Consider the following 25,773-nt stretch of genomic DNA (forward strand, 5'->3'; position numbering starts at 1 on the left):
TTATTTTACTTTTTTATTGTGAATTTTAAGTTACATGGCTAACACAGTGAATGAATACATTCTCCTTGTAAAAAGTAAAAAACATCTCAGGTAAGGCTAAATAGTGTCTGTTTTGAGGATTATATCCACCTTCCCACCTCAGACTCCTCCCTGCTTTACTCAGGCTACTTTCATTCATCTTCTTTCCAATTTTCAGCGTGGGATATATTACCAAAAATAACGCTTCAGAGTATCTTACGAGCTAACACACATTGAAGCCATTTATGGCTATCTGTTATGCAAATAGAATCCTAAATAACGAGACTGAGTCTTGGGGAATGGGGGGCAAACAAACCACAAAGCCAAGTCAGTCTCTGTCTATAAAAGTAAACAAAATCAGACCAAAAATGGAAGGAAGGCTTATTCCTTCCTGTAATTCATAATTCTGTGTGGAACTCTGCCCCTCCCTTCCAACATCATTTTGTCAGGATAGACATGAACGGTGCCAAAGGCCTGGCTGTCCGGAGCTGTTTCGATAACCCCTTCTATGTTGACGTGGTGCACACCGTAAGGGTCCTCAGAGTAGCCGCCGTCGTGAGTGTGGCCGGCGAAGAAGCACACCACGCACTTGTGAGACCAAATGACCGCCAGGGCGTCTCTGTAATTCCAGGCCAGGCACACACTGTCAGAGGCCTCGGGATAAATGGGAAGATGGCCTGTTTAAGAGAAGAAGAGTTATGAACCAGTCAAGAAATACCTCTTTCACAAAAAACAGGCTAACAACGAGTGCTCAGGAAAAAGAAAATGTGTACTGCTACTCATCCTGGACTGAGAACAGAGAGAATCAACATACGCAAAAAACTAGATACTCTACAGCCACGTCTCTGGAGCACAAAGAAGGAGGAGACGGTTCATACTCAAGGGGACAGCAGCCGCTGTACAGGCAGAAATCCGAGATCTACGGCCTCAGGGTCTCAAGATGCACAAACACCAGGGGAGACGGAGGGCGACCTGGGCAGGGCGGTCAGCAAAGGCAGCCACCAGTCAGGCAGATGCCATGCTGGAATCCAGTCTTGCCAACTTTCCTACATGTATATGAGTGTCACACGCATAGAATGAGCTGCTCATAAGTAACAGAACAGTCTAGGGAGGCGCCCATGGATTATATGTCATTTGTATACTTGATGTTTTATAAAAACTGACTTGTGCCACTTTAAACACTTCCAGGTCAAGATGGTCACAGCCATTGTACACAAGAAAACTAAGTTAGAGCAGGGAACATTCACACTAGCTTCCCCAGGAGACAGAGGCAGAACTTCAGATTCTCGATGCCAAGACACGTGTGAGGCCACATCACATGGCAGGTGCGGTTTCATGCCCAAGTATGGGCGCTATAGCTCACTGGTCTTTACTCTTTCCTAGTAAATCACTTTCCTTTTTTCTCTGTTACCATTTATTTTTATTCTGAATATTTTTATTCTGCTTAAAAACTATTAGTTTATTAAAAAAAAAAAGGGAGGTGGTAACAGAGGGTTGGCACACAGACAGAGACACACACACACCCCACCACCACCACCACTCTTGAGCTGTGATAAGGGCTGAGAGTCCAAGGAGGCCATGTGACTTTCTAGACCCAATGTTATGCTGGACGCATCTATCAAGTCCCAGTGGTGTCTGACACAGTCACTTGTTCCCTTCTCCATGAAACACTTGGCTCCAGAACACCGCCATGCCCCTACTCTTCTCCCAACCTTGACTGCTCCTGATACCCACCCTCCTTTACTGCATTCTCACTTCTCTGGGCCCTACCCGGGCTGCCCGAATGCTTGCTCCTCGGGATACACTACACTATCTACCCCTAATAGCATAGTGACCTCTTAGTAATTTACGATTTTAAACATCAGGTCTATTCAACTTCCACATTTAGATATCCAGCCCAAACTTCGACTCCAAGTTTCTGACAAGTATGTCCACAATGCTTACTCAGTCTCTCTCCTGGCATCTGACGCATGAAAAATATTTTCAAACCTGAACTCCTGAATTCTTCACCCGAAACCCCTCCTGTTGCCGTGGTTCCATATCTCAGCTAACAGTAATTCCATCCTTCCAACTGAATGGCCAAAACTTGAGTAGGCCAAATACCACTGAGTAGCCAAAATGAAAGTGAAGAAACAAAATAAAATGTCTATTAGCCATTTTAAACTTTGCTAAAGAAAACCCAAGGCACCCAGTTATTACAGGTTTGTTTACCTGGCCTCTGAGCTGAGAGCAAAATGGGAAGAAACCTATCAGAAGCTAATGCAGACAGGTGCACAGAGAGAAGCGCAAAGAAACGGGAACACAGAAGGAGAGATGACAAAGGGGGCTCGACTCAGGAGCTGCACGCCGTGAGCTACGTGGTTCAATCTCTTTGGGTTCAAAGACATCAGAGTATTCAGTACAGGTACATTTTGTACACTCAGTACAGGTAAAATTAACAGGTACACTTTGGCAGCAAAAACCAAGAAGCAGAGACAAGAAGTATCCCATTCTGGAGACCACTTATTACAGAACCGAACAGTGTCACATCAGGGCTATCACCCCTGAGGGCACCTTATTTAATTTTCCAAGCCTTGAATGACATTTGATATTTTAGAAACACTTTATTCTGAATAAAATTTAAGAATAAAACACCATCTCATGCACCATCTTATCACATCAGTGAAAGACAGAGAAGTAAAAACTGATTTACAGAAATATAATTTATTTTTTGGCTGCCCCACGCGGCATGCAGGATTTTGGTTCCCCAACCAGGGGTCATAGAATCCAGGCCTCAGTAGTGAAAAGCGCTAAGTCCTAACCACTGGACAACCTGGGAATTCCTTGGATATAATTTTATATTACCGACTATCTGAAAAGCTTGTCACTTTCAAAAGGACTTCATGTTCACAGTTTCATTTGATACAACATAAGAAAACTGCAGTGTGTACACTGAACATTTGTCCAGTCACATGGATCACAGAAACAAGAGCCAGAAGGGCACGCCATCCCCGTGCCCCTCAGTCCAATCTTCAGGCAATGTCAATTTTAAACAGGAGAACTAATCTCAGCCCCCACACCACGTACACCAGACATACCGCAACCCAAATTCAGTTCATGTGTGTGAGTGAGAATGCGCATAAGCACCCACACACATCTACATGTGAGTGTACTTTAAGCACCTTCAGATTCCTATGATCTCTGGTGGCAGTATGCCGCGAAAAATGACTCTAAATGAAAACAAACACACTTATTTCCTTGCAACCGCATGGAGGATTTACAGTCCTGCCAGGCGGTCCTCTCACACTTGTCTCCTGGGACCCCAGCTTTGCTCTCAGTGGGCAGCAGAGGCCACTGTACCCACCAGCAGGACTCCTGAGGCTGAGATGTGGGCCGGGGCTGGACTGGAATTTTTCACTTACACACCTCGCTACACAAATTGATCCTATTTGGGGAAATTCTACTTTGAAACCTAAAAGGCCAAATCACAATCTCTAATATATGTTTTTCTCCTTTTTATTTTACAATTCTTAAACATTAATTTTATATTCAGATTGTTTCTCAACAAAGAGTTTTAAACTAAACTTTTATTTTATAAAAAAGAGACATCTCAATATTAAATATTGTTAGTATGCTTTAACTAAAACCCAGAGTAACAGAATCATGTAAATACTTACTCACAATCACCACCTTTTCTTGGTTTCTGTCCGAGAATGTAAGAACTGCGTTCAGCCAGTTCAGCTGTTCTGGGCTAAATCCACCATTAAACTGGACAAACTGGGGCTCACGAAGTCCTGAAACGAATCCAGTCATTTACACCCGTCAAACGTCAACACTTCTCTCACTCGGGCATCCAAACTTAGCTACCGGGGGGAGACTCGTGCTTTTTTCTTCAGGAATACTCTGCAGCAGTTGACTTAAAATAGGGAACTAAAAGAATTTAGAGCAACGTAAATCACGCTGTGTCTTACTCCTGATCTCAATATTCCTCTGCTTACTTCCTTGCTCCTAGTTACACTGAATACAAAATAGACTGCTTTCATGTCCACTGAGTCACTATAAAGTCACTTTCACCCCCAGACCCTTGTGCGTGCTTCACTAACAAGGTCTTACCCTGCTTTGCATCTCTGCATTTGTTTTTGTCTCGAACACTGTGCTCCACCCACTCTTCCAAAGGATGATGACTCCTTCTCACTCAGGTTTCAGCTGAAATGCTTTTCTCCTTAGAGAAGCTATTTCTGGCCAACTAACTACAATGGTACCTCTAGTCCTTTCCTGTAATATTATGCTATATTTTCTTGGTGGCGTTTATCACTTCTCTTTCGTTTATTATCTGTCCTGCACACTTTCTTCTCTTGCTTCCTCCACTCGGTCCACAAAAAAGCGGTGTTGTCAGTACTGCCTATAGCTCTGAATAGGCGCCCTAGTGAAAGTGCCCGGCCAGAGTATTAGGCCCTCAGACATCTGCTACATAAATGAATCTTGAACCAACTGCCACCACTCCATGTGCCTTGAGGCGAGTGAGAAATCCTGACCCTGAACAACAGGACAGTATACTTTTACCTTATCGTCCATCTTCCTGCTGCATAAAAGGTAGCTGAAGAATTTAAAGACAATGTATAAGATTCTCAGCTCAAAGGAATAATTCACCTTGAGGACTATTCAGTTCCGTATTTGGGTTGTGCTCCCTCAGTATCTTCAGACACTGCTGGTACTTTGGAGAAGACTGATCCACGCCCAAGACACTCATGTCATAAGCATCGAGTAAAATGAAGCGGAATTTAGGGAATGGTACAAAATGATACGCGTAATAATCCTCCGAGGGCACAGTCTCAGGATGGTGGGCAATCTGGTCTTCCAGAAACTTTGTGTTAAGTTTGGAGTTTGTTAAATAGTCTCTGCTGAAATTATAGAATTCGTGGTTTCCCCACGTGTGATGAACAGGGACTCTCAGCATTTGGAATGTGTTCATGACGCGCTCCAGTGACTTTTCTGATGCTTTGTACTGCGCATTGTATCCGTCGATGATGTCTCCAAGCTGAAGCACACAACGGGGTGGGCTGCTTTCTTGATTCCAGTGTTCGATAGCACCCTGTAAGTGAAGAAGACTGTGTCTGTAGTACCTCCTTCTGTTTCCCTGGAAATTATAGCCATCTTCCAAATCAGCATATTGAATATCTGCTATCACTCCAAAGGAGAAGAGACGTTCTGAGCTCTCACTGAGGAGTTCAGGTTCGGGCTTATAATCCATAACCTCCAAATAGCTTTCTAAATAAAGAAGATGAAAAAGGTAACTATGTTATAAATGTCTTAATTTCCTACTGGACTAAAGAAAATGGTAAGATGAATATTAAACTTAATAGTCAATCCACTAGGTAGCCAGGTAGAGAAAAGTGCATTTAAAGTCTGATGGTTTAAGTCCAAATTATCAAGTCCTCAACCTGTAAAATAGATAATCTCTATTCTGCAGAAGAGCAGCAATTAACAAAAGGGTACTAACATATTAATGAACAGGCATTCTAGTTCCTGTGAAGTCAAATTCAAGTCTGTAATTTTTAATAAATATACACTAATTTTAAACACACACACATGCCCTTCTTCCCCAGACACCAAATAATTCTATCAAAAGCTCAGGACACCTACTTTCAGTCAGGAACTATTTTAGAAGTTACTATTTTATTTAACATTGTAAATTTAATATGAAGAAGTTGTATAAAAATACTTCAGTAAACAAACACAGGAACAAGCTATTAGAAGAATCACTCTGGCAAATAAGAGTTAACAGATCAGCTGAAAAAACATTGAATTCAATTTTAATGTATCTGACGGCTGTCTGATCAGTTAACCTACAACTGAGCAAAGAGGTGAACTTTTATATGCTCACTGCCTGAATAAGCAAGGAACTTTTGTGTCTTTTTGTCGATTTGAGGAATAACTTCTCCCTAGGGAAACAGAGACATGGGGGGGAGGGGGGACCTTAACCACAGGCAAGTTCAAGACAGAAAAATTTGTTCAATTAAAAACGATCTGACGTGCTAAGTAAATATTTACTTCCAGCAGATATTCTAGAGAACTCCAGCATAATTCAGGAATCAAGAAACATGGGTAATAGCAGACCACCAACTTCCTGGTTAGCGAGCAGAGGAGCACACTAGCTAAAGATGCCAATTCATAGAAAATATCATGTCCCAGGGTCACCATCGCCAGATGCTTCTGCTCAGAAAAAACCTCAAAGTTAAGGAAGTTAGAAGACTGGTTTCTCCTGTTTTTTTTTTGGGTTTTTTTTCCCCCTATATTTTGCAAATCCGCCTCAGAGATGGAGAAGGGAAAGATTAAGACAGCAGATGTTGAAGCAAAGGCAAGACAGAATGAACGTGAGTTAAATTTTCGCAAGGAATTAAAAATAAACCTGTGAGTGCTCTCCCCCTCATTAGTGTCAGTCGCTCAGTCATGTCTGACTCTTTGTGACTCCATGGACTGTAGCCCACCAGGCTCCTCTGTCCACGGGATTCTCCAGGCAAGAGTACTGGAGATGTCCACAGGATCTTCCCGACACAGGGATCCAACCCCAGTCTCCTGCATAGCTGGCAGATTCTTTACCGTCTGAGCTACCAAGGAAGACACCCCTCGTTAGCAGTGGGCTTAAATAAACGTAGGCTTGTATCAATCACAGAGCCCAGGGGGACCAAGTCCAGGGCTGGGATATAGCACAGAACAAACACTACTCCGTACAGTGCCGTTATTTGTAGTTCGGTCCCTTATAACTTGGGAATATAAGTTCCAGGGAGTTCGGTCATACTTGACTAGTCCTTGTCACCCTGCACTACTCAAATATCCTAATCAATTTTTTTTTTCTTTTTCAAGTCAAACAGTATTTCAAGTGCAATGGGTGCAAAGCGCTCAACGACAAGCCTCCTGGCTGGGCTGGCCGAGGGCGCCCGACAGGGTGGGGACGGGGGCTGCCCGGTCCCGCCCGTCTCCCGGCGCCGTTTTCTCTTTTCAAGGCTGGGGTCGCCGGGGGAGAAGCAGCTGCTGCGGGCGCCGAAGCCTGGGGTCCCTGAGCTGTACTCAGGCCTCTCGGCCCAGGACACGCCGCGGAGCCCAGCCCCGGAGGCTGCCCCCTCCTCAGGCACTTGCCCCATCCCGCGAGCCCGGCCGTCTACCCGGTCGGATCGGCCCGCGAAACCCCAGCCCAGCCCGGTCCGCCCCGCCTCCGGCCGCGAGGAACCACCTACCGCGGGCCAGCTCCTCGCCGAAATGCTCCCTGGCTACCGGATGGGCTACCGCGTCACCATCGAGCGCAGCGGAAAGAGCGGCTCTCCCTCACTTCCGGAGGAGGTGGAAACGGCGCCGGAAGTCGAGGGGCGGGTCAAAGGAGGCGCGGTCTCTCGAGCTTATGGCGGGGCTGTTGCTCGCTCCCGGCCGGATAATGCGGCTTCCGGGCAGCCAACTTTGGCGTCTCTTGCCTCGCGGATTCGGAGTTTGGGGCCCAGGGAAGGAGACCGCTAGGGTCTTGCTAGGGCGGCTCTGCGCGAGGCCAGAGGAGGCATGGCGGGCCTCGGGGCTCGCTGCCTGCTGCCTGGGGAGCCGCCCCCTCAGCACGGCAATGCCGCCGCCGCCCGGGTCGTCAGGACCGGAGCGGAAGGGCAGCGGAGACCCCATGCGCCCCTCGAAGCCCGGGGTGAGTACATACCAGAGCCTTGCCTTTGCTAGTCTCGGCTGTCGGTCAGCCCTGCGCCCTTCCCATACCACTTGGTCATGACCTCAGAAACCACTCTACCTGGCCTCTGGTTGACCTCCACTCAGCCTGCTCACCTGAGTCACAGAATCTCATCCCGCGTTCCCCTCCGTTTTGCACGTACCCCCGTCATTAAAGGGGCTTCCCTTGTGGCTCAGCTGGTAAAGAATCCGCCTGCAATGCTGGAGACCTGGGTTCGATCCTGGGTTGGAAAGATCCCCTGGAGAAGGGAAAGGCTACCCACTCCAGTATTCTGGCCTGCAGAATTCCATGGACTGTATAGTCTATGGGGTCGCAAAGAGTCGGACACGACTGAGCGACTTTCACTTCCAGCGGTAAAGAAAGATACTGGACTTGGATTTTAGTTAGCTATTGCGCGAAGAAAATAAGTTTCAGGTTTTTTCAGGGGGTCTCAACCGTAAGTTTGCCATAATTAAAGAGTTAACGTTTTTATAATTTGTCACTCGACTCTCCCTTCAGAGGCTTTGTGTGTTGTATGCTGATACTGAGCAAATGTGCGTCATGGTTGCGTGCTGGGTATGCATTTTTCCCTTTGGTTTTTCCTGGATTCTAGGACTCCAAAAGAACTTAGGAGCCGCTGCTGCTGCTGCTAAGTCGCGTCAGTCGTGTCCGACTCTGTGCGACCCCATAGACGGCAGCCCACCAGGCTCCCCCGTCCCTGGGATTCTCCAGGCGAGAACACCGGAGTGGGTTGCCATTTCCTTCTCCAATGCCTGAAAGTGAAAAGTGAAAGTGAAGTCGCTCAGTCGTGCCCGACTCTTAGCGATCCAGTGGATTGCAGCCTACCAGGCTCCTCCGTCCATGGGATTTTCCAGGCAAGAGTACTGGAGTGGGTCTCCAGTGCCTTCTCCTTAGGAGCCACTAGGCTGTAGTGATAAGTAAGAGAAGCGGTTATCGGAGCTGGGGTAAGATTAATGAGTTACTTTACTTATCGCGGGACTTGGAAGAAAGTACAAGGAAATAATGATGCCATTTGTAAGAAGTTCCACTTCTAAGTCTCTTCTATTTTGGCTTTGTTACTTCTGGAAACCAGATTTAGGTTCACTTCCCAGATTTATTTGGTTTATTTCTCAGTATCTGCACAAGCAGGTGATTAACTGATTTTTAAATCAGCAGTTGGGATCTCAGTCACACGGGGTAACACTCATGGTGCTTGCGCCTTGGGTGCTGTTTTCAGGTGAACAGAAATTGATTTAGGGAACGTTCCCTTGGAAAGAAGTGCCTTAGTAATTGTGTTAGGAGCTCAGATGTAACTGTGCTTTTTCATCCCAAGGTACTGTGAAACATCCTGTCTGTTTAACAAGATCGTGGCCTCTGTGTATGTATTTTAGAAACTACTGTAATAAATTTAGTGTAATTAAATGCAGTTTACTAATACTTTTAATTTTGAAATCTCTGCCCCAGTAGCCTGTTTCCTGGAAGTCTTTAGCCGTCACATTTGCTATTGGAGGAGCTTTATTGGCTGGAATGAAGTACTTCAAGAAAGAAAAGACGGAGAGTAAGTAGATGCCATCCAGTGAGCTCTTAATATAACCCTTCCTGGCTATGGACTAGCATCTTGGTGGTGTTGGTGTTAAGCTTTGTATCTTGAAATAATTTTATATTTATGGTAGAGTTGTAAAAATGACAGAGTTCCCACGTATCTTCATCTAATGTTACCATCTTGTATAACCATGACTATTCACTATACTACAGACTTTATTGGGGTTTCATCTGTTTTCCCACCGTCCTCTCTGTTCAGGGCACACTGTCCAACTGTGTGAAAAGATTTACTGTGGACATATTAGGATGCAGATGGTGAGAAGTCCAGAGGGTACAAAGATAACTAAGGTGCAGTCCAGCCATCGAGGTGCGCGTTGAGTGAAGCAGACACAGAAGCAAAGGACTTCACTCAATGAGGTTCTGCCCGGCCAGGGGAAGTTATGAGAACCTGGGGTGGGAACGACAGGAGCTGCTCTGAATTAACACTTGGAGTTTAGAAATTGTTTACAAGAACTTTATATTTTAGCGAGTATTTCAGGACTTTTAAGGTTTGTTTTAGAAGTTTCTAGTAAATCCCTAAAGTATCACTTATTCTGTTTTGATTCATTAGAGAGTCTCTTTTGATGCTATTATACAAAGGATAATGTTTATATCTGGGAGTGAGAATTTGTAGGCTTTAGAACCTTAGGAATATAAGCACCATATTGATACATAGATATATTTCTTTCGTGTAGCAAGCAGTGTTCTACTAATTACGATTTTCATATTTTAATATGCACTTAAGTTGCTTTAGTTTCAAAATGAAACAAACTAGGACAATAATAGTAGAGACAGTTCTAGAAAACCCAAGCTTCTTTTGACTAGTTTGGAATTTTCACCTTCTGTTAATAATCTTGTTTTGTAAAAACTTGTATTATGAAACAGTATTAAAAGTGAGAGTACTTGCTGACATGATGCCTTATCATCTCCAAATACTTTATTGTGTATTTTCTACAAACAAGGACGTTCTTCAACATGACCACAATACAATCAACAAAATCAGAAAATTACTGCTGTTCAACCTTCAGATCTTGTTCAAGTTTTGCAAATGATACCCTCCTTTTATTTTTTAAACATTTTTTGGCTGTTCCTCATGGGATCTTTGTTTCCCTACTGGGGATTGAACCCTCATTCCCTGCAGTGGAAGCGCACAGAGTCTTAACCTCTGGACTGCCAGGGAAATCCCAACTGTTGCCCTCCTTTTATAGCAGAAGGATCCAGTGTAGAACCACACTTCATAGCTAGTTCTCTCTTTGTTCTCCTTCAGTCTGTAACAGTTTTGCAGCCTTTACCTGATTGTCATGACCTTAACAGCTTGGAAGATTACAGGCCAGTGATTTTGTAGACTGTCCCTTAGTTTGGGTTTTTCTGGTATTTTCTCCTGATTAGATTGAGGATGCTGTGTTCTTGTTGCATTTTATCAGGTGTCACGTGATTTCAGTTTGTCCCGTTACTGATAAAGTTCAGTCTGATCACTTGATTAAGGTGGTGTCTGTCACTCTTCTCTACTGAAGATGTAATTGTGTGTTTCGTGATGTCCATTTATGTATGTAAATATTCTGTATTTATGCATGTAAATATTCTGTTCCCCATCAAATTCAATTCATGTATTTATGTCAGTGTGGGCTTATAATTTTCTTGCAAGCCAGTGAGTTGTAGTCCACTATTCTCTTTAGTTTGACGCTCCCATTGTCCCAGATTGGTCAATGGGCATTCCTTCTAACAAACTGTTGTTTCCTTTCAACAGTCCTCCAATATTCTTTTGAGTTCATCCTTAATTCTATTGCGGTAGAATGTTCTGGGATCATGTACTTTCTCTGCCCTAACCCTGGTACCAGCCATTTCCCTAAAGAGCCTCATTTCCTTTTAGTGGAAGATGATGATATTTGGAAGTCAGGATATGAGCTCAGTGCTGTTGGGGTGTGTCCACTCCTCCGTCCTTTTAGTGGACAGAGCTAGGAAAGAGATATACATGTTTATAGCTATATTTATTTCTCTACCTATATGTATTGAAACCATAAGTTCATGCGCTACCTCCCATTTCTTTCCAGTACCTCAAGGTTTGTTCTACTGTCCCTTTCCATTGTCCTAACTCCTTTTCCATTTGTTTTAACACTTACGTTTAATATTACTTATTTGATCAGGCTCCTGTATGTAACTAAGGTCACATTTCTTCTGTCCTGTCCCCATGCAGCTGCCCTCCTGCACACTCAGGCTCCAACATCACTGCCAGGCCACCCACCTCTCCCACTTGGTCTCAGACATTCTGTTCTGCTGTGACCCTCCTCCACCCCATCATGGCCACACCTAATGGCTAAGGATTGAATTGTTCTGGAAGAGGAAGGAAATTTTTTTTACTGCTTTTTTCTTATAGTCCTTATTATGTACGATAGCATTTCATTTCATTTTACTTTATGCTTATTTCTCTTAAAATATATATATATTTTAAGCTTCTTCCACAAAGAAAAAAAAAAAAAAGCTTTTTTTTATTTTTATTTCTTCCACATTTTGTGCCCACAGTCATTAATATAGTGTGAACCATAGATCAGGCATTTGAGTACCTGTGGTTAGATTAACTTTTTTTTCCTCTCCTTCTGTTTGTGTTTTTTTAAGAACTGGAGAAGGAACGGCACCGGAGCATTGGAAAGCCTTTACTTGGGGGCCCATTTTCCCTCACAACTCATACTGGCGAGCCCAAAACTAATAAGGACTACCTGGGTCAATGGGTATTGATTTATTTTGGTTTTACTCATTGTCCTGATATCTGTCCAGAAGAACTAGAAAAAATGATTCAAGTCGTGGATGAAATAGGTAAGAAAGCTGTCTCATAATGTAAAAAGTACATTTTTACTTGATGCCCTTGAGGTTACTATGCTTTTCATAGTCTTATGTTACTGGTGGAGGGTTGTAATTATTCAATTATCTCAGTGTTAGACTTGTTAGTTGCTGTGATTCCTGTGACCTTATTCTCCACCAAAGAGGAAGTTTGTTTTGATGCTAAATGTTAGATTGCTTACGGTCTGCGTCTCCTTAACTCTGCCTTGTGTCCCTTGCTTTTTGTAGCCTTTCATCACAGACCGTGCCGTTGCCTTTCTCCTGGTGACTGCTGGTTAGACTAGGAAATGAATTGTTCCAGGATATTCAGACCTTATTAACAGTTTCCTGGCACTTGAGAAATGGTTGTGGGGGGAGGCGGGGGTGGGAATCCTACAAACACTGGATTGGATTAGAAGACAGGATGTCCACATGATGTGATTCTGAGTAACAGCACGTCCGCACTGGTGGGGGTGTTTACTAGGATATGTATCTGACTGCACCACAGACGTGTCTGTACCTGCGCTTCCTGAGGCTCCCCTCCCCTCCTCCATCGGTTTGGCTGTCCCTCTGTGCTGCCTGACCTCCTTGCTGTGCTGCACACTGCTGTAATTGCTACTTGTCTTCTCCCTTAGAATGTAAATAACGACTAACAAGAACTTTCTTTCAGACAGTATTCCAACTCTGCCAAATTTAACTCCACTTTTCATCACTATTGACCCAGAGAGGGACACAAAAGAAGCCATCGCCAATTATGTAAAAGGTATTTTTTATTTCCAACACTTTACATCTGTGTAGTGCTTAGAGTTTTTGAAAGATCAGCTCACTCGAACCTTGCAGTGCCTTGTGAGATACAGGGACAGGTGGCACCATCACTTGTTGTACAGGTGGATAGAAAGTGGCTCAGAACTGTGACTCTGGCTGGTAAGTAAATTATTTTGTCACAGGGGAAGGGTTGAACTTGGCCTTCATATATCAAAAAGGAAAGAGAGAGCCTTGAGTTGAGAGGCCGTAATTGCTTCTGAGCAATTCATCAGGAGCCTCTCGATGAAATAAAAGAGGAGAGTGAAAAAGTTGGCTTAAAATTCAACATTCAGAAAACTAAGATTATGGCATCCGGTCCCATCACTTTATGGCAAATAGATGGGGAAACAATGGAAACAGTGACAGACTTTATTTTCTTGGCTCCAAAATCACTGCACATGGTGACTGCAGCCATGAAATTAAAAGACGCTTGCTCCTGGGGAGAAAAGCTGTGACCAGCCTAGACTGCATATTAACAGGCCGAGACATTACTTTGGCAACAAATGTCCATCTAGTCAAAGCTATGGTTTTTCCAGTAGTCAACATATGGATGTGAGAGTTGGACCATAAAGAAAACTGAGTGCTGAAGAATTGATGCTTTTGACCTGTGGTGTTAGAGAAGACTCTTGAGAGTCCCTTGGACAGCAAGGAGATCTAACCAGTCAATCCTAAAGGAAATCAGTCCTGAATATTCATTGGAAGGACTGATGCTGAAGCTGAAACTCCAATACTTTGGCCACTGGATGTGAAGAACTGACTCATTGGAAAAGACCCTGATGCTAGGAAAGATTGAAGGCAGGAAAAGAAGGAGACAACAGAGGATGAGATGGTTGGAAGGCATCACCAACTGGATGGACATAAGTTTGAGTAAACTCTGGGAGTTGGTGATGGACAGGAAAGCCTGGTGTGCTGTAGTCCATAGGGTCTCAAAGAGTCGGACATGATTGAGCTATTGAACTGAACTGAAGTTCAGTTGCTTCTGATTCCAGCTCAACCTCATTCTCCCTTTCGTAAAATTAGGGCAAACATGCATTCTGGGAGTATCTTCATTGGGAGATTAAAGAAAAATAACTAAATATAAACACATTTTTGAAGTCAGTGCATATTTTATAAATCTAAAGTATAAATGATACACACATAGCTGTTTTAAGGAAGAATTTCAGTTCAAACATCTCAACATGTACTTAAAGCCTATTAGAAGGGACTTTTAAAGGCTAGAAATTATGATAGAATTAAGAGTGAAAATTTAGGTTCTTATGAGTTTGGGTAATTTCTCTAAATTCAAGTTTTTTCAGCTAAAAAAAGTGATGAGAACACAGTATTGTAAATCAGCCATAATTCAATTAAATATAATTCAAGTAAGAGAAGATACGTAAAAGGAAAGAAAAGAATGACTTGTTAAAATTCATGTGATTAAACACTGGAAGCAAAAAAATAATAATAATAATAATGAGTAAAAATCTGATCAGACAGGTTTTGTGGTTCTACTAGTGCGTGGAACATGGGTGCTTAAAAATCAGGAATTTCGATTTTAATTATGGTGAAATTGATTTAAGCTACTGGTCAGAAGGACTAATGAATTGTTTTCTAATTATTTTTATTATATGACACCTAATACATACCCTCAAGAACTGAGTTATTTTCAAATGTGTTTTATGAAAGACCTGCTGTATGTTTTATTATTTAACACATGTAATGAGAGATGGTTCATATATAAAAAGAGTACTTAAAGTACAGCATAGTGTGTTCCTTTTGACACATGTAAGAACTCGGGACACCATCACCACAGTCTGAGTGAACGTACCCGTCACCCCCATCAGCTTCCACGTACCCTTGGTATTCATGTCTCTTCCCTGCACCTACCTTCTATCTCCAGGCAACCACTTATCTGCTTTCTATCGATACAGATTAGTTTGCAAATTTATAAGATTATGTAAATGGGATTATACAGTATATGCTGTTTTTTTTTAATGACTTCCTTCAGTAAAATTATGTTGAGATTCATCCATGTTGTCTCAGACAGTAAAGAGCCAACCTGCAGTGCAGGAGACCTGGGTTCAATCCCTGAATCAGGAGGATCCCCTGAAGAAGGAAATGGCAACCCACTCCAGTATTCTTGCCTGGAAAATCCCATGAATGGAGGAGCCTGGTGGGCTACACCCCATGGGGTCACAAAGAGTCAGACATTACCGAGCGACTAACACACATACACAGACACACACCTTCAGTGTAATTATGTTGAGATTCATCCATGTTATGGTGTATATCAATAGTTTATTCATTGTTATTGTTCAGTAGTATCCCATTGATGGACATTGGAGTTATTTCCAGTCTCTGATCCTTACAAATAAAGCTGTTGAGAGCACTCGTGTGCACATCTTTCTGTGGACACATGCTTTCATTGCCCTTGAGTAAATACCTCGGAGTGGAGTGGCTAGGTCATGTAATAGGTGAATGCTTAACTTCTTAAGAAGCTGACAGACTTTTTCCCAAAGTGGTTGTGCATTTTTACACGCCCACTGGCACCATATGAGAGCTCCAGCTCCTCCACATCCTTGCCACACTTGGTAGGGTCAGTCTTTTTAATTTTAGCCACTTCAGTAGGTGTTCTAGTGGTGTTTCATTGTGGTTTTAATAATGCATTTCCCTTAATAACTTTTAATATTAAGCATCTTTTCATACCGTTACTTGCCATCTGTATGTCTTTGGTAAAGTGTCTCCACATCTCTTTTTCATTTTTATGGAGCTGTTTGTTTTATTTTACTTAAGTATTTGTTTATTATTTATATTCCTGATAAAAGTCTTTTATCAGGTGCATGATTTGCTGATATTTCCTTTTAGCCTATGGCTCGTCATGTCAGCCATGTATTTTGAAGAGCAGTTTCCATTTTGGAGGGCTTCCCTTGTGGGTCAGCTGGTAAAGAATCCGCCTGCAATGTGAGAGACCTGGGTTCGGTCCTTGAGTTGGGAAGATCCCCTGGAGAAGGGAAAGGCTACCCACGCCAGTATTCTGGCCTGGAGAATTCCATGGACTGTATATTCACAAACACAACTGCGTGACTTTAATTTTTCACTTCACACTTCCATTTTGGAGAAGTTCCACTTATTAGTTTGTTCTTTTTTATTAATGGATAATTTTTTTGGTTTCATCTTTGAGAAATACTTGCCTAACCCAAGGTTACAAAGGGTTATTTTCTCATTGAAGTTTTAGAATTTTTATTATATATAAGCAGAATTTATATCCACAGCTTACAGGTTTGTCAGAAATTGGAGCAATAGCATTGTTATTTTTCAAAAGCAGGTGTAACTCATTGGGTAATTAATGATCTCAAATTTAAATATGTGTCATACTGACTTTTACTTATCATCACATATTAACCAAACTTGGGTATCCCCAAATGAGTAAATGTTTGAGTTGCTGTACCTAATGGAAATACCAAGACCCTATGGTAATATTCTTTATTAGTAAGTACAGTGGTTGATGATGATACCATTTCTAGTTGCATTTGGGGAGAATTTTAAGTATTTAAGTTGGTATTTAGAAAATTACTGGAGTTTCAGCAATTGTTTTAAAAGATTTGGATGTGCAGCTAGTTCAGGCTTCACTTAGCTTCTCTTCATTTACTCAGAGAATGGGGAAGTAAGACAAACCACCTTGCTTTTTTAGTTTCTGAGCAGTTTTTCAATTTAGAATGAGTTAGACCAGAGAATGATAATGGGTTTCCTCTCCCTTTGAAAGAAAGTGCTGCTGTTAAATGCTGGACTCGGCTCAGTGGTCTGATGAATCCAAGTTTTGTAAGTGACTTCCCCAGCTTACTTATACAAATTCCAAAAACTTAATAGCAAATGCATGCTGTGAGATTATGTGCTGGAAAATGAGGCACAGGTATTTTGACCTGGCATGAACTAATCATCAGCCAAGTTTTTTCTCATATGATGCAATGGAAAACTGTCATGCTTAATTCATAAGAATATCTTTAAACTTCAGCATATCTCAGAACTATACCTAAATGTTTAAAAACAACTAAATTAACAAAAGTTAAGACAAATAATTAGAATACTTTGCTTCCAGCTTTATTAGATAATCATGAAAGGATTTGACATACATTATCAAGAACTTTTGGTTTCATTGCTGTTCTCTATTAATACCCTGTTTTAAGTTTCACTGATTTCTGCTCTAATTCTCTTCTGCATACTTTGGATTTAATTTTCTCTTTTTCTAGATCCTAAGGTAGAAACTTATACGTTTTATGTCTTCTTTTCTACTATATGCATTCAATAAGTTGTATTTCCATTTTGATTTTTAAGTTTCTTTTGAGATTTCTTCTTTGGCCCTTGTGTTATTTAGAAGTATGTTTAATTTCCATGTGTTTTGGGGATTTTCCAGATATCTTTCTGCTATTGATTTCTGGTTTAATTCCAGTGTGGTCTGTCTTGGTGAATGTGACATATATCACAGAGGGAATTTTTCATTTGTTTTAGATTAATTTCTTCTTTGAAACATGAAAAACTGTTTAGGGACTCACAGGAAGAAAGTAGCAGTAGCTTTATAACTGTTTTTTGAAGTAGGGATGGTTGTTTTTTGCCTCTTCTTTTTCACTGTCTTTCTCATTTTTTATTTAGAATTTTCTCCCAAACTGATTGGCTTGACTGGCACAAAAGAAGAGATCGATCAAGTGGCCAGAGCATTCAGAGTGTATTACAGCCCTGGCCCCAAGGACGAAGATGAGGACTACATAGTAAGTAAATGCTCAGTTTCAACACCTGGGCGGGCTCCCAGGTCTCAGACATTTATAAGCTTTCCATGGCGACTGGCTTTAAAAGCAAAATGAAAACGGTAAATAATCTGAGATGATAGCAAATTCCTTAATAATTAGGGATGCTTGAGGGGATAGAAAAGTATATATAGTTTTTGAAGGATGATTAAATTTTTTGTTCTAATAGTTTATTTAATTGCCCATTTTTCTCATGCCATGTAAAATTGTAGAGCAGTATATTAAAATCTGGGCTATCTTAAATTCACTAGAGAGAAAATAATCATTTTGGGCAAAGCTCATTTTTAGTTTATAAACACTATTGGTTCTCTCTGTCCTCTAATGAAGAGGTTTAAGAAATATGCTCCTTTTGAGAAGCAGTATTAGGCCTTAGGGACCTGCATTTTTGGGTTGAGTGAGTAAGAATTCTGAAAACCAAGAGAAAATAAAGCCATAGGCAGTTACTTTTTATAAGATTTCTTTTCATACCAACTTTATACATTTACATAATTTTGTGTTTAGTTGCATTTGCAACTGTTAGGCTCTGCATAATTAGGTATTCAATATGCTTTTTTAAAATGAAGAACAAATTCTATTAGGTGGTTCTTCTGCAGCCCTTATGTTAGAGAGCTGTCTTCACATTCATCAGCAGTACCCAGGAGTCTCAGTCACCTTGTTCCTCTTCTTGTCAGTGGTTTCTCAGTGAAGCATAAGCACCACCCCTACCCACCCAGTTTCCTTGCCAACATGGACATACTTCCCTATCACATAAAGTGCTTACATTGTATTTTAATATTATTTCAAGATTTTTCTCGGTTGTCATGCTCTATTTTCTCTGAAATATTGTTGTGACAAAGTGATGAATCATAAGAGGCTTTCCAGCTGCAGAGCTGGTTTTGTAGAAAGACGGTCAGGACCCTGAATCACTGGTGTGCCAGCAGCACCATGGCCGGCTTCCAGGAGGGTGTGCAGAGGGAGCGTCTCACTGCAGGGCTACCTCTACAGCCCACTGTGATTCCCCCACCACCTTTGAACCTGGAGCATGCGGGTGCCCCATAGCCTTTGGCCTAAATTAAAGGTGTGTTTCTGGTCCCTTTGCCTTAAACCCACATAGTAATCTTATTTTTAGTTCTGGTGCCTCATAGACTTAGGCAAACTTGAGTTCATGAGAGAAAAAGAGAAAAATCAGCATTTTTTCTTATACTCTAAGCAAAGTAGTAGGAGGACCTACTGTGGTTTCCTCTTGTCACACGAACAGCACAAGAAGAAGCTGAGGAGAAAGAGCTTTTCAAACTTCTTTATCTTTCTGTAAGAGAGAGTTGTACTGACTGGTTTTGAGCTTAACTTTGATAATAGTGGGAGTATTTGAGCTAGTTAGTCAGACTTCCCGGGTTGAACAGCTTTATTAAATTAAACGTACACACTATTGTCAACTAGTTAACACTCCTTAGTCTTGTGCTTATAGCTCATAATTCTAAAGTTAAATTTTACAGATTAGACCAAACAACCTAAAATACTCAGTTAAAACATTCAGCTAATGTTAAGAGATACTTTGCTGAACCCAGAGCACTGCTTAGCACAGGAATGTGATTTGGGTCACACTGCTGTCAGATACCCACCTCTATCGGCAACTGACCCTCATCGGTTTTTATTTAAAATACCTTGAGGGAATTCCCTGGTGGTCCAGTGGTTAGTACTCCACGGTTTCATTGCAAGGGCCAGAGTTCAGTCCCTGGTTGGGGAACTGAGATCCCACAGGTTGAGCGGTGCAGTAGACGGGTAGATAGGCAGACAGACAGATAAAAATACTTTGAAACCTTTGAGCTGGTTGGTCTTCACTTAGTAAGAGTTCATCTTTTCTTGTCTGACCATAACCAGCAGTGAAAGGCAAGGCGCCAGTGAGCTCATAAACAAACCAAACACGGGCTGAGATGTGCACCCTAAGATAGGCATGCAGGTAATCTGGAATATGGGTATTCATCTTAATCTTTAAAATGTGAATATTTAAATCTTGTGGAGGTTTCTTAAACCCTCTAGAACCCATCTGAGACCCCATTTTGAGAAATAAATACTGATCTACAACCATAGAATGCAATGTTTTGGTAAGAGTCAGCAAGTTCACTGCTGCCGCTGCTGCTGCTAAGTCACTTCAGTCATATCCAACTGAGTTCACTGCTATACACTTGCGAAATCAACCAGTAGGAGGAGACATTCTCCAGCTTCTTGGTTTTTTTCAACTAGTGTGGTTTTGTTCCTTGAGGAGATGGAAGGGGAACTTAAGGATATGCAGGGAGTAAGGGAGTACTTTTAAGATGGAGAGGTAAAGGAAGATTTTTTTAATCTCAGTAGCAACAGAGATGAGCTTCTGGCTTTGAATGCTCATGGTATCCTCAGACCCATAGTGTGCATAACCTGAACGTGCTACACATTCCTGACAGCTACGTGTGCAAGCCATCGTGTGATATGTGTAATGTTGTATTATTTTCAAAGTGTTAGTTAGAAAATACTTTTGGAAAAGAATACACATGGCTTTCAAACCTGAGATGTTCAGTCTTAATAAAAGAAGTGTGAGTTGTATAATGTGATGTCATCTTTCACCTGTTGGATCAGAAAGGCCAAATATATTGTCATGATCTTATTTACGGAAAGAGAAAACACTACAGCGAGTGAAATTGGACCCACTGGCACTTCCATGCCTTGTTCATGGGATTCAACTGATACACCCTCTTCAGAAGGCCATTTGTATTATCATCAGCATTTAAAGCATTTAAATACTTTTTAGGTTAGAGACCGTATGTTTTGGAATCTGCCCTACGGATAAAACCTACAGCATTGTTTGTAAATGGACTGAAAACCAAGCAACCATTTTTTAAAAGGCTTCTATACATGTACTGATACAGAACAACATCCAGTATATTGCCACGTGGGGAAACAAGTATAGTGTGGTGGTGGTTACTCAGTTGTGTCTGACTTTGCAACCCCAAGGACTGTAGCCCGCCTGGCTCCTCTGTCCACAGGCTTTCCCAGTCAGGAACACTGGAGTAGGTTGCCGTTTCCTTCTCCAGGAGCTCTTCCCAACCCAGTGATTAAACCTGCGTCTCCTGCATTAGCAGGTGGTAAAGTTCTTTACCACTGAGCCACCAGGGAAGCCCCATAATGTGTTGTCACTTTTGCATAAAAAGAAATGGGTGGGTATTGACACACTGATAAATGCAAAAGGATTGTCTGGAAGAATCCAGGAGGACCTGGTGGCGGTGGTGCCCCCTGAGGAGAACCTAGGGGGTCTGAAGGAGTATGTATGTATGTGTACAAACTGCATGTTAGACACACTGCGTGGTTGCTCCCCAGCATTCCTGTAGAGACGGTGGTGGGACAGTCCAAAGACTATGGACTTTGGAATGGGGTAGATCTAGGTTCTAAGCTTGCTCTGGCACTTAATAATTATGTCACTTGTGCCCCTGGAGCCTGTTTGTCGCTTGCAGAGGAGATAATACCTGTCTCCTGGGTTAAGATGGCACATGGAGGTGCTTGTCAGCGGGTGGTAGTGTCCTTTCTCTGCACTAGAAACTACTCGAACTTTACAGTGGAAGCATGATGATTTGCTCAGCCCACAACCCCAGTGAACACTGAGACGTGGCCACTGACCAGTCTGACAGTTTGGGTGGGACAGTATTTTTACTATGTGTTAGAATGTAATTTATATGAAGGATACTCATAAAATTAAGCCAAACAGACACTGAAATTCTGGTTTTTTAAGGAGGAGAGAGTACAGAATAGAAAGAGTAGAAGTAAGGAAGAAATGGGGTGAAAAAATAAGAGGTGTGAGCTATGGAGTAGGGCTTCAGGAGATGCCTGGAGGCCTCGTTCTGGCTGTCAGCTGTTTGGAGAAATGCAGGCCCCTGCCCTCCCGAGGTGAGTTGTCCCCAGACCCCTGAGAGCAGCAGCTGTCTGAGCCCCTGGCTCTGCATTCTTTCCGATGTGAGTAGGCTAGTGACTCTTTCCATTTGCTCTCTCTTTATAAATGTGTGTGTGTAAAAGCATGACAACTTCACAGACATAGCATGTGTGTCCGGGTATATTTGGGGTGTCTCCAGTCTGGTATGTGTGATCACATTCCTGTCTTTGTCTTGGCGAATAGCAGTCAAGCCTGGAATAAATTCCAAGGATTCCAAGGGCCAAGTCTTCTGCTTATTTTCATGTTTCCTTTTGAACCACTAATATCCGAACTAAATACTGTGTTGGAATTTATATATATTATGTGTTTAGTGGTTAGTGGTCTGGGTTTTTTCTCATAAAACATGGTAAGTAGAATTTAGGATGTGATGAATGATAACTAGTTCTTCCAAAAACATAAAAGAACATACCCAAGAACTTAATAAAGAAAGTAATTTCTCACCAACCCTTTTAATCCCATGTGATATCTCTTTATGATGTGGTTAAGGGGTCAGATAAAATATTTTACTCGTAAACATGGACTCTTTCCAAGCAGGCATCGGTGATCCACAGCTTTGTGAAGGCCAGCAGCAGCCATTTCTTAGAAGTGTGTTCTTTCCTCAGAATTGTGTAGATGAGTGTGTTAAGGATTGAACTGAAAGAATTCCAAGTTCTCGCTTGATGTGTCAAGCAATAGTTAGGGCAAATTTCTGAAACAAAAGATTTTAGATAATTTGTGGTTGTGAATTGACTGTAATAGACTTAGGCCCATTCCCTAAATGATGGAAATAATAGATGCTGCAGAGGTTAGCGTCTTACCTGCTGGATTTATTCAGTACAGTAAGGAGCTTATTTTGGTGAACTTTTTGTCATCCTTCCCTTTCCCCTTTTCTCTGCAGGTGGATCATACAATCATAATGTACTTGATTGGACCAGATGGTGAATTTCTAGATTATTTTGGCCAGAACAAGAAGAATGCAGAAATAGCTGGTTCAATTGCTGCACACATGAGGACCCACAGGAAAAAGAGCTAATAGCTAACGCAGCCTGGCCATGCTCTATTCTCCTGCCAAAGAGGAAGGACTTTATCTCCCGTAGGAGCCGGTACATACATGTACATACATGCAGCCTACAGAAAGGCCTTCACACCAGGAGAAAATCTGAATTTGGACAGGGCATATTACGCTTGGGTTCATCAAGGATGAATTCTTGGAACTGTATAGATTACAACCCAAAGTCTCCCAAATTGTGGCCTTGAGACCAGAGAACCCATTTGTCTTGAAACCAGTGGAATGGACCTCAGGGAAGGATACAGCTGGAAAAGACGCAACCCAGGCATCTCCCCACATGAGTGGGGCCCTCTGGTCACGTGGCTGCCTGTCCGGAGTCTTGAGGCCTTGCTCAGACAGGTTGTACTGAGTTTCCAGGAGGAGTGTTGCTTGCTTTCCTCTTTGAGGTGGCTGATGTAATCAGCTCAGGCTCTCTGACGTTCATAATTAATCTTTATGCTTGAAAGCATTAGTATAGTCTTCCTTGTGAATGAGAATCATTGTCATTGTTTGCAGTGTGATTTTACTCAGAGAGAGGGAATCTGTTGTTTGGGACAAACTATTAGATCGGGTTCCCTAGGGATCTGTCTTGTGATTTGTAGCAGTATGATGTGTGGGGCTTCCAGGGACCTCCCAGAGGGTGTGAGGATATGGACCGTGAGTGTGTACAGAGTACCCGCCTGCCTGTGCTAGACTGCACTTGCCTGAGATAAAGGGGTGCTCAGCTTTGCAGCTTGGACAAGCATGGCCTTTCTCATGGGTGCAGAGATGACAGCTTACAGCTCTTGGGGCTGGTAGGTAGGTCTTGTTAAAGTGCAGGTGCCCGGGCCCAGGGCTGGGTCCACACCTGCCACCCAGGTTCCTCTGATGCAGTGGCTGGGGACTGGGGCCTCAGAGGCTGTTTTGGGGGTCAGGGGGAGGGATGTGGGGAAGGCAGGTTTGGATCTGGGTGAGGACTCTGCTCATCTTTGGCGTGTCCATCTACAAAGTGCTGGAGTCACAGCCATTAAGTGAGATGCTGGCTTTTATTTCAGAATTTAAGTTCCCTGAAGTCTGGACTTCACAGTCTTATCACCGTTCTCCACCTGAAGCTGCTGCAGAGCCTTTGCCAGCCTCCACACACCCTGACAGGTGTGGTGCCTCATCAGACGTGGACTTTGCCTTCACATCAGTTCTGTTGCTGTGACATGGCTCTATCTTTTGGGTTTTAAATCCTCTTCTCAATACTTAAGTTAAACCTACTACAGATGTTTACGTGAAGGGCTGTGAAGAAAGTCAAACTCTGGAGCTGTTCTGGGCTGAGCTGTATCCCCTGGATTCATATGTTCATTGAAGTTCTAACCCCAGTGCCTCAGAATGAGACTGTGAGGAGACAGGGTCTCTCAGAAGTTAAAATGAGGCCTTTCAGGTGGGCCCTCATCCAACATTCCTGTTCTTACAAGAAGAGATTGGGACACAGGCCAAGAGAAGACCACGTGAAGACACGGAGAGAGGCAAGAAACAAGCCCTGCCCATCCCTTGATCAGGGGCTTCTGGCCGCCAGAGCTATGAGACGGTGTCTGTTCAGGAGCTGGGGCAGTCGTGCTTTGTGACGGCACCTAGAGGACTGCCACAGTGCCGTTCTCCCCTTGGCTCCTGCATACAAAACTACCCAGATTTAGTTTATATAAACCTAAATGCAGACAGAAGTCATTGGTTTGGGATGACTTTCCTGGGAACCTTGTCAAGGAGGTGAGAAACTTAGAAGAACCTGGGTCTCCTGCATTGCAGGCAGATTCTTTACACTTTGAACCACAGTGGAAGCCCCAGTAAAAGCCGAGTCTCACATAACAAAGAAGAACTTAAGTATCTGAAATGCCAGACATGTAAAAAGATGGTCTGTTTTAAGCCACAGAACATTTGTGCAGATCACTTTGCAGCAGCTTATACCGGAGAAAATTCAATCTTCATTCTCAGCTGTTGCAGGTTAGAGCCTGTGTCATGATCCAGAAAAGGAACAGAAGCTTTTGAAAAAGGCCGTTTATTTGCTCTTCATTCCAGTGTCAAGTTTAAAGCTTAGAAGTTGGACAGAAGACCTCAGAGATGACGTCCAAATGTCTCTATGCAGGGGGGGACGCTCCCAGAGGTGAAGTGCTGGCCTCACTCCTGAATCTGCATTAGAAGTTGGGTCCCACTTTGTGGTCAGGTCCCTGCCTGTCCCAGGGCTGTAGGGTGCCTGTGAAAGTCGCTCAGTTGTGTCCAGCTCTTTGCAACCCTGTGGACTATACAGTCCATGGAATTCTCCAGGCCAGAATACTGGAGTGGCTAGCCTTTTCCTTGTCCAGGGGATCTTCCCAACCCAGGGGTTGAACCCAGTTCTCCTGCATTGCAGGCAGATTCTTTACCAGCTGAGCCACAAGGGAAGCATGGGGTGTTCATGGGGGCCAGACAAAAGCTGATGCGGGGAGGGGGTACACTGTGGCCATGGGGCACCTGTTCGTTGTAAGCCTCGGGAAATTAAAGTCAAGGCTGCTTCTCAATAAAGTACCACTTGGCAAACCTGGACCTGGATGGGTTGTGTTTTTGCTGGACTCTTGAGTGGAATTACTATTTTAAGAAATGGCATTTATTTGAAAATTATAAAAATCCTGTCCATGCAGCAGGCCTGAAAGTACTATGTGCACCTGGCTATCGGTGAGATAGCTGATACTTCGGTCTAAGAGCCGAGACTCGCTGAATACCAGTAAAAACCCTGTGTGGATTGACAGTTAATGTGAACCCAGTAAATGGTTTGAATTTGTGAATATCTGTATAAGAGATTGTAAAATGTCTTATGTTGTTTTTAAATACAAGGTTAAAAGAAATTAAAATTTTCAAATCACCAGTACTGCTCTAAATAATGTCTTGTCTTTTTTTGCATGTGGCACAGTTTAAGTTGTATGAGTGTGTGCATGTTGCGAGAGCTACCCTTTCAAAGACCAGTCACACAAGCATTCTTCATCCATTGAGCTCATACATTTTGCCTGTGGTTCTTAGTTACATTACTCTGTAGAGATATGGGTGGTTATTGCTATTAATGAGCTGCAATTAATAACTTCTTTAGCCATATGTTCCCCTGTAGAACCTACGGGTTGTTTTCTGTTCATTTTAAGACTGTATTTTA

At 42.6% G+C, this 25,773-nt stretch overlaps 2 protein-coding genes across 5 annotated transcripts in view; one reads left to right on the forward strand and one right to left on the reverse strand.

The window, feature by feature from the left end:
* On the reverse strand, positions 1-7,356 carry ADPRM (ADP-ribose/CDP-alcohol diphosphatase, manganese dependent). 2 transcript variants are annotated; one of them, XM_006054511.4, is made up of 4 exons: positions 7,233-7,356; positions 4,648-5,265; positions 3,675-3,791; positions 1-695 (listed from the first exon to the last, which is right to left on the reverse strand). In XM_006054511.4, the coding sequence occupies exons 2-4, from the start codon at positions 5,246-5,248 to the stop codon at positions 400-402; spliced, it is 1,014 nt and encodes a 337-aa protein (XP_006054573.1). In that variant the 5' UTR covers positions 5,249-5,265; positions 7,233-7,356; the 3' UTR covers positions 1-399. The 2 variants fall into 2 exon arrangements, with proteins under 2 accessions (XP_006054573.1, XP_006054572.1); XM_006054510.4 differs by lacking the exon at positions 7,233-7,356 and adding an exon at positions 6,407-7,174.
* The window catches only part of LOC102391307 (protein SCO1 homolog, mitochondrial), a 21,720-nt gene continuing 3,291 nt past the window's right edge, over positions 7,345-25,773 (forward strand). The window contains exons 1-6 of one of the 3 annotated variants that reach the window (XM_025280544.3): positions 7,347-7,678; positions 9,164-9,254; positions 11,891-12,088; positions 12,762-12,854; positions 17,519-17,634; positions 23,666-25,494. In XM_025280544.3, the coding sequence (XP_025136329.3) occupies positions 7,394-7,678; positions 9,164-9,254; positions 11,891-12,088; positions 12,762-12,854; positions 17,519-17,634; positions 23,666-23,842 (960 nt within the window). In that variant the 5' untranslated portion in view covers positions 7,347-7,393 and the 3' untranslated portion in view covers positions 23,843-25,494. Of the gene's footprint in view, positions 7,679-9,163; positions 9,255-11,890; positions 12,089-12,761; positions 12,855-17,518; positions 17,635-22,481; positions 25,495-25,773 lie in introns of those variants that run through there. The other 2 variants (XM_006054508.4, XM_044939274.2) reach the window with 2 other exon arrangements.

Source organism: Bubalus bubalis, chromosome 3 (genome assembly GCF_019923935.1).
Source record: "Bubalus bubalis isolate 160015118507 breed Murrah chromosome 3, NDDB_SH_1, whole genome shotgun sequence".
Lineage (NCBI taxonomy): Eukaryota > Metazoa > Chordata > Mammalia > Artiodactyla > Bovidae > Bubalus > Bubalus bubalis.

Bases quoted from the DNA above. Each gene is read 5' to 3' on its own strand.
- ADPRM (XM_006054510.4), bottom strand. From the start codon at position 6,449: ATGACTGAGCGACTGACACTAATGAGGGGGAGAGCACTCACAG. The intron at 5,266-6,406 runs GTTTATTTTTAA...TTCTTTATTTAG, and splicing joins GAGGGGGAGAGCACTCACAG to AAAGCTATTTGGAGGTTATG. The intron at 696-3,674 runs GTAAGTATTTAC...TCTCTTAAACAG, and splicing joins AGAAAAGGTGGTGATTGTGA to GCCATCTTCCCATTTATCCC.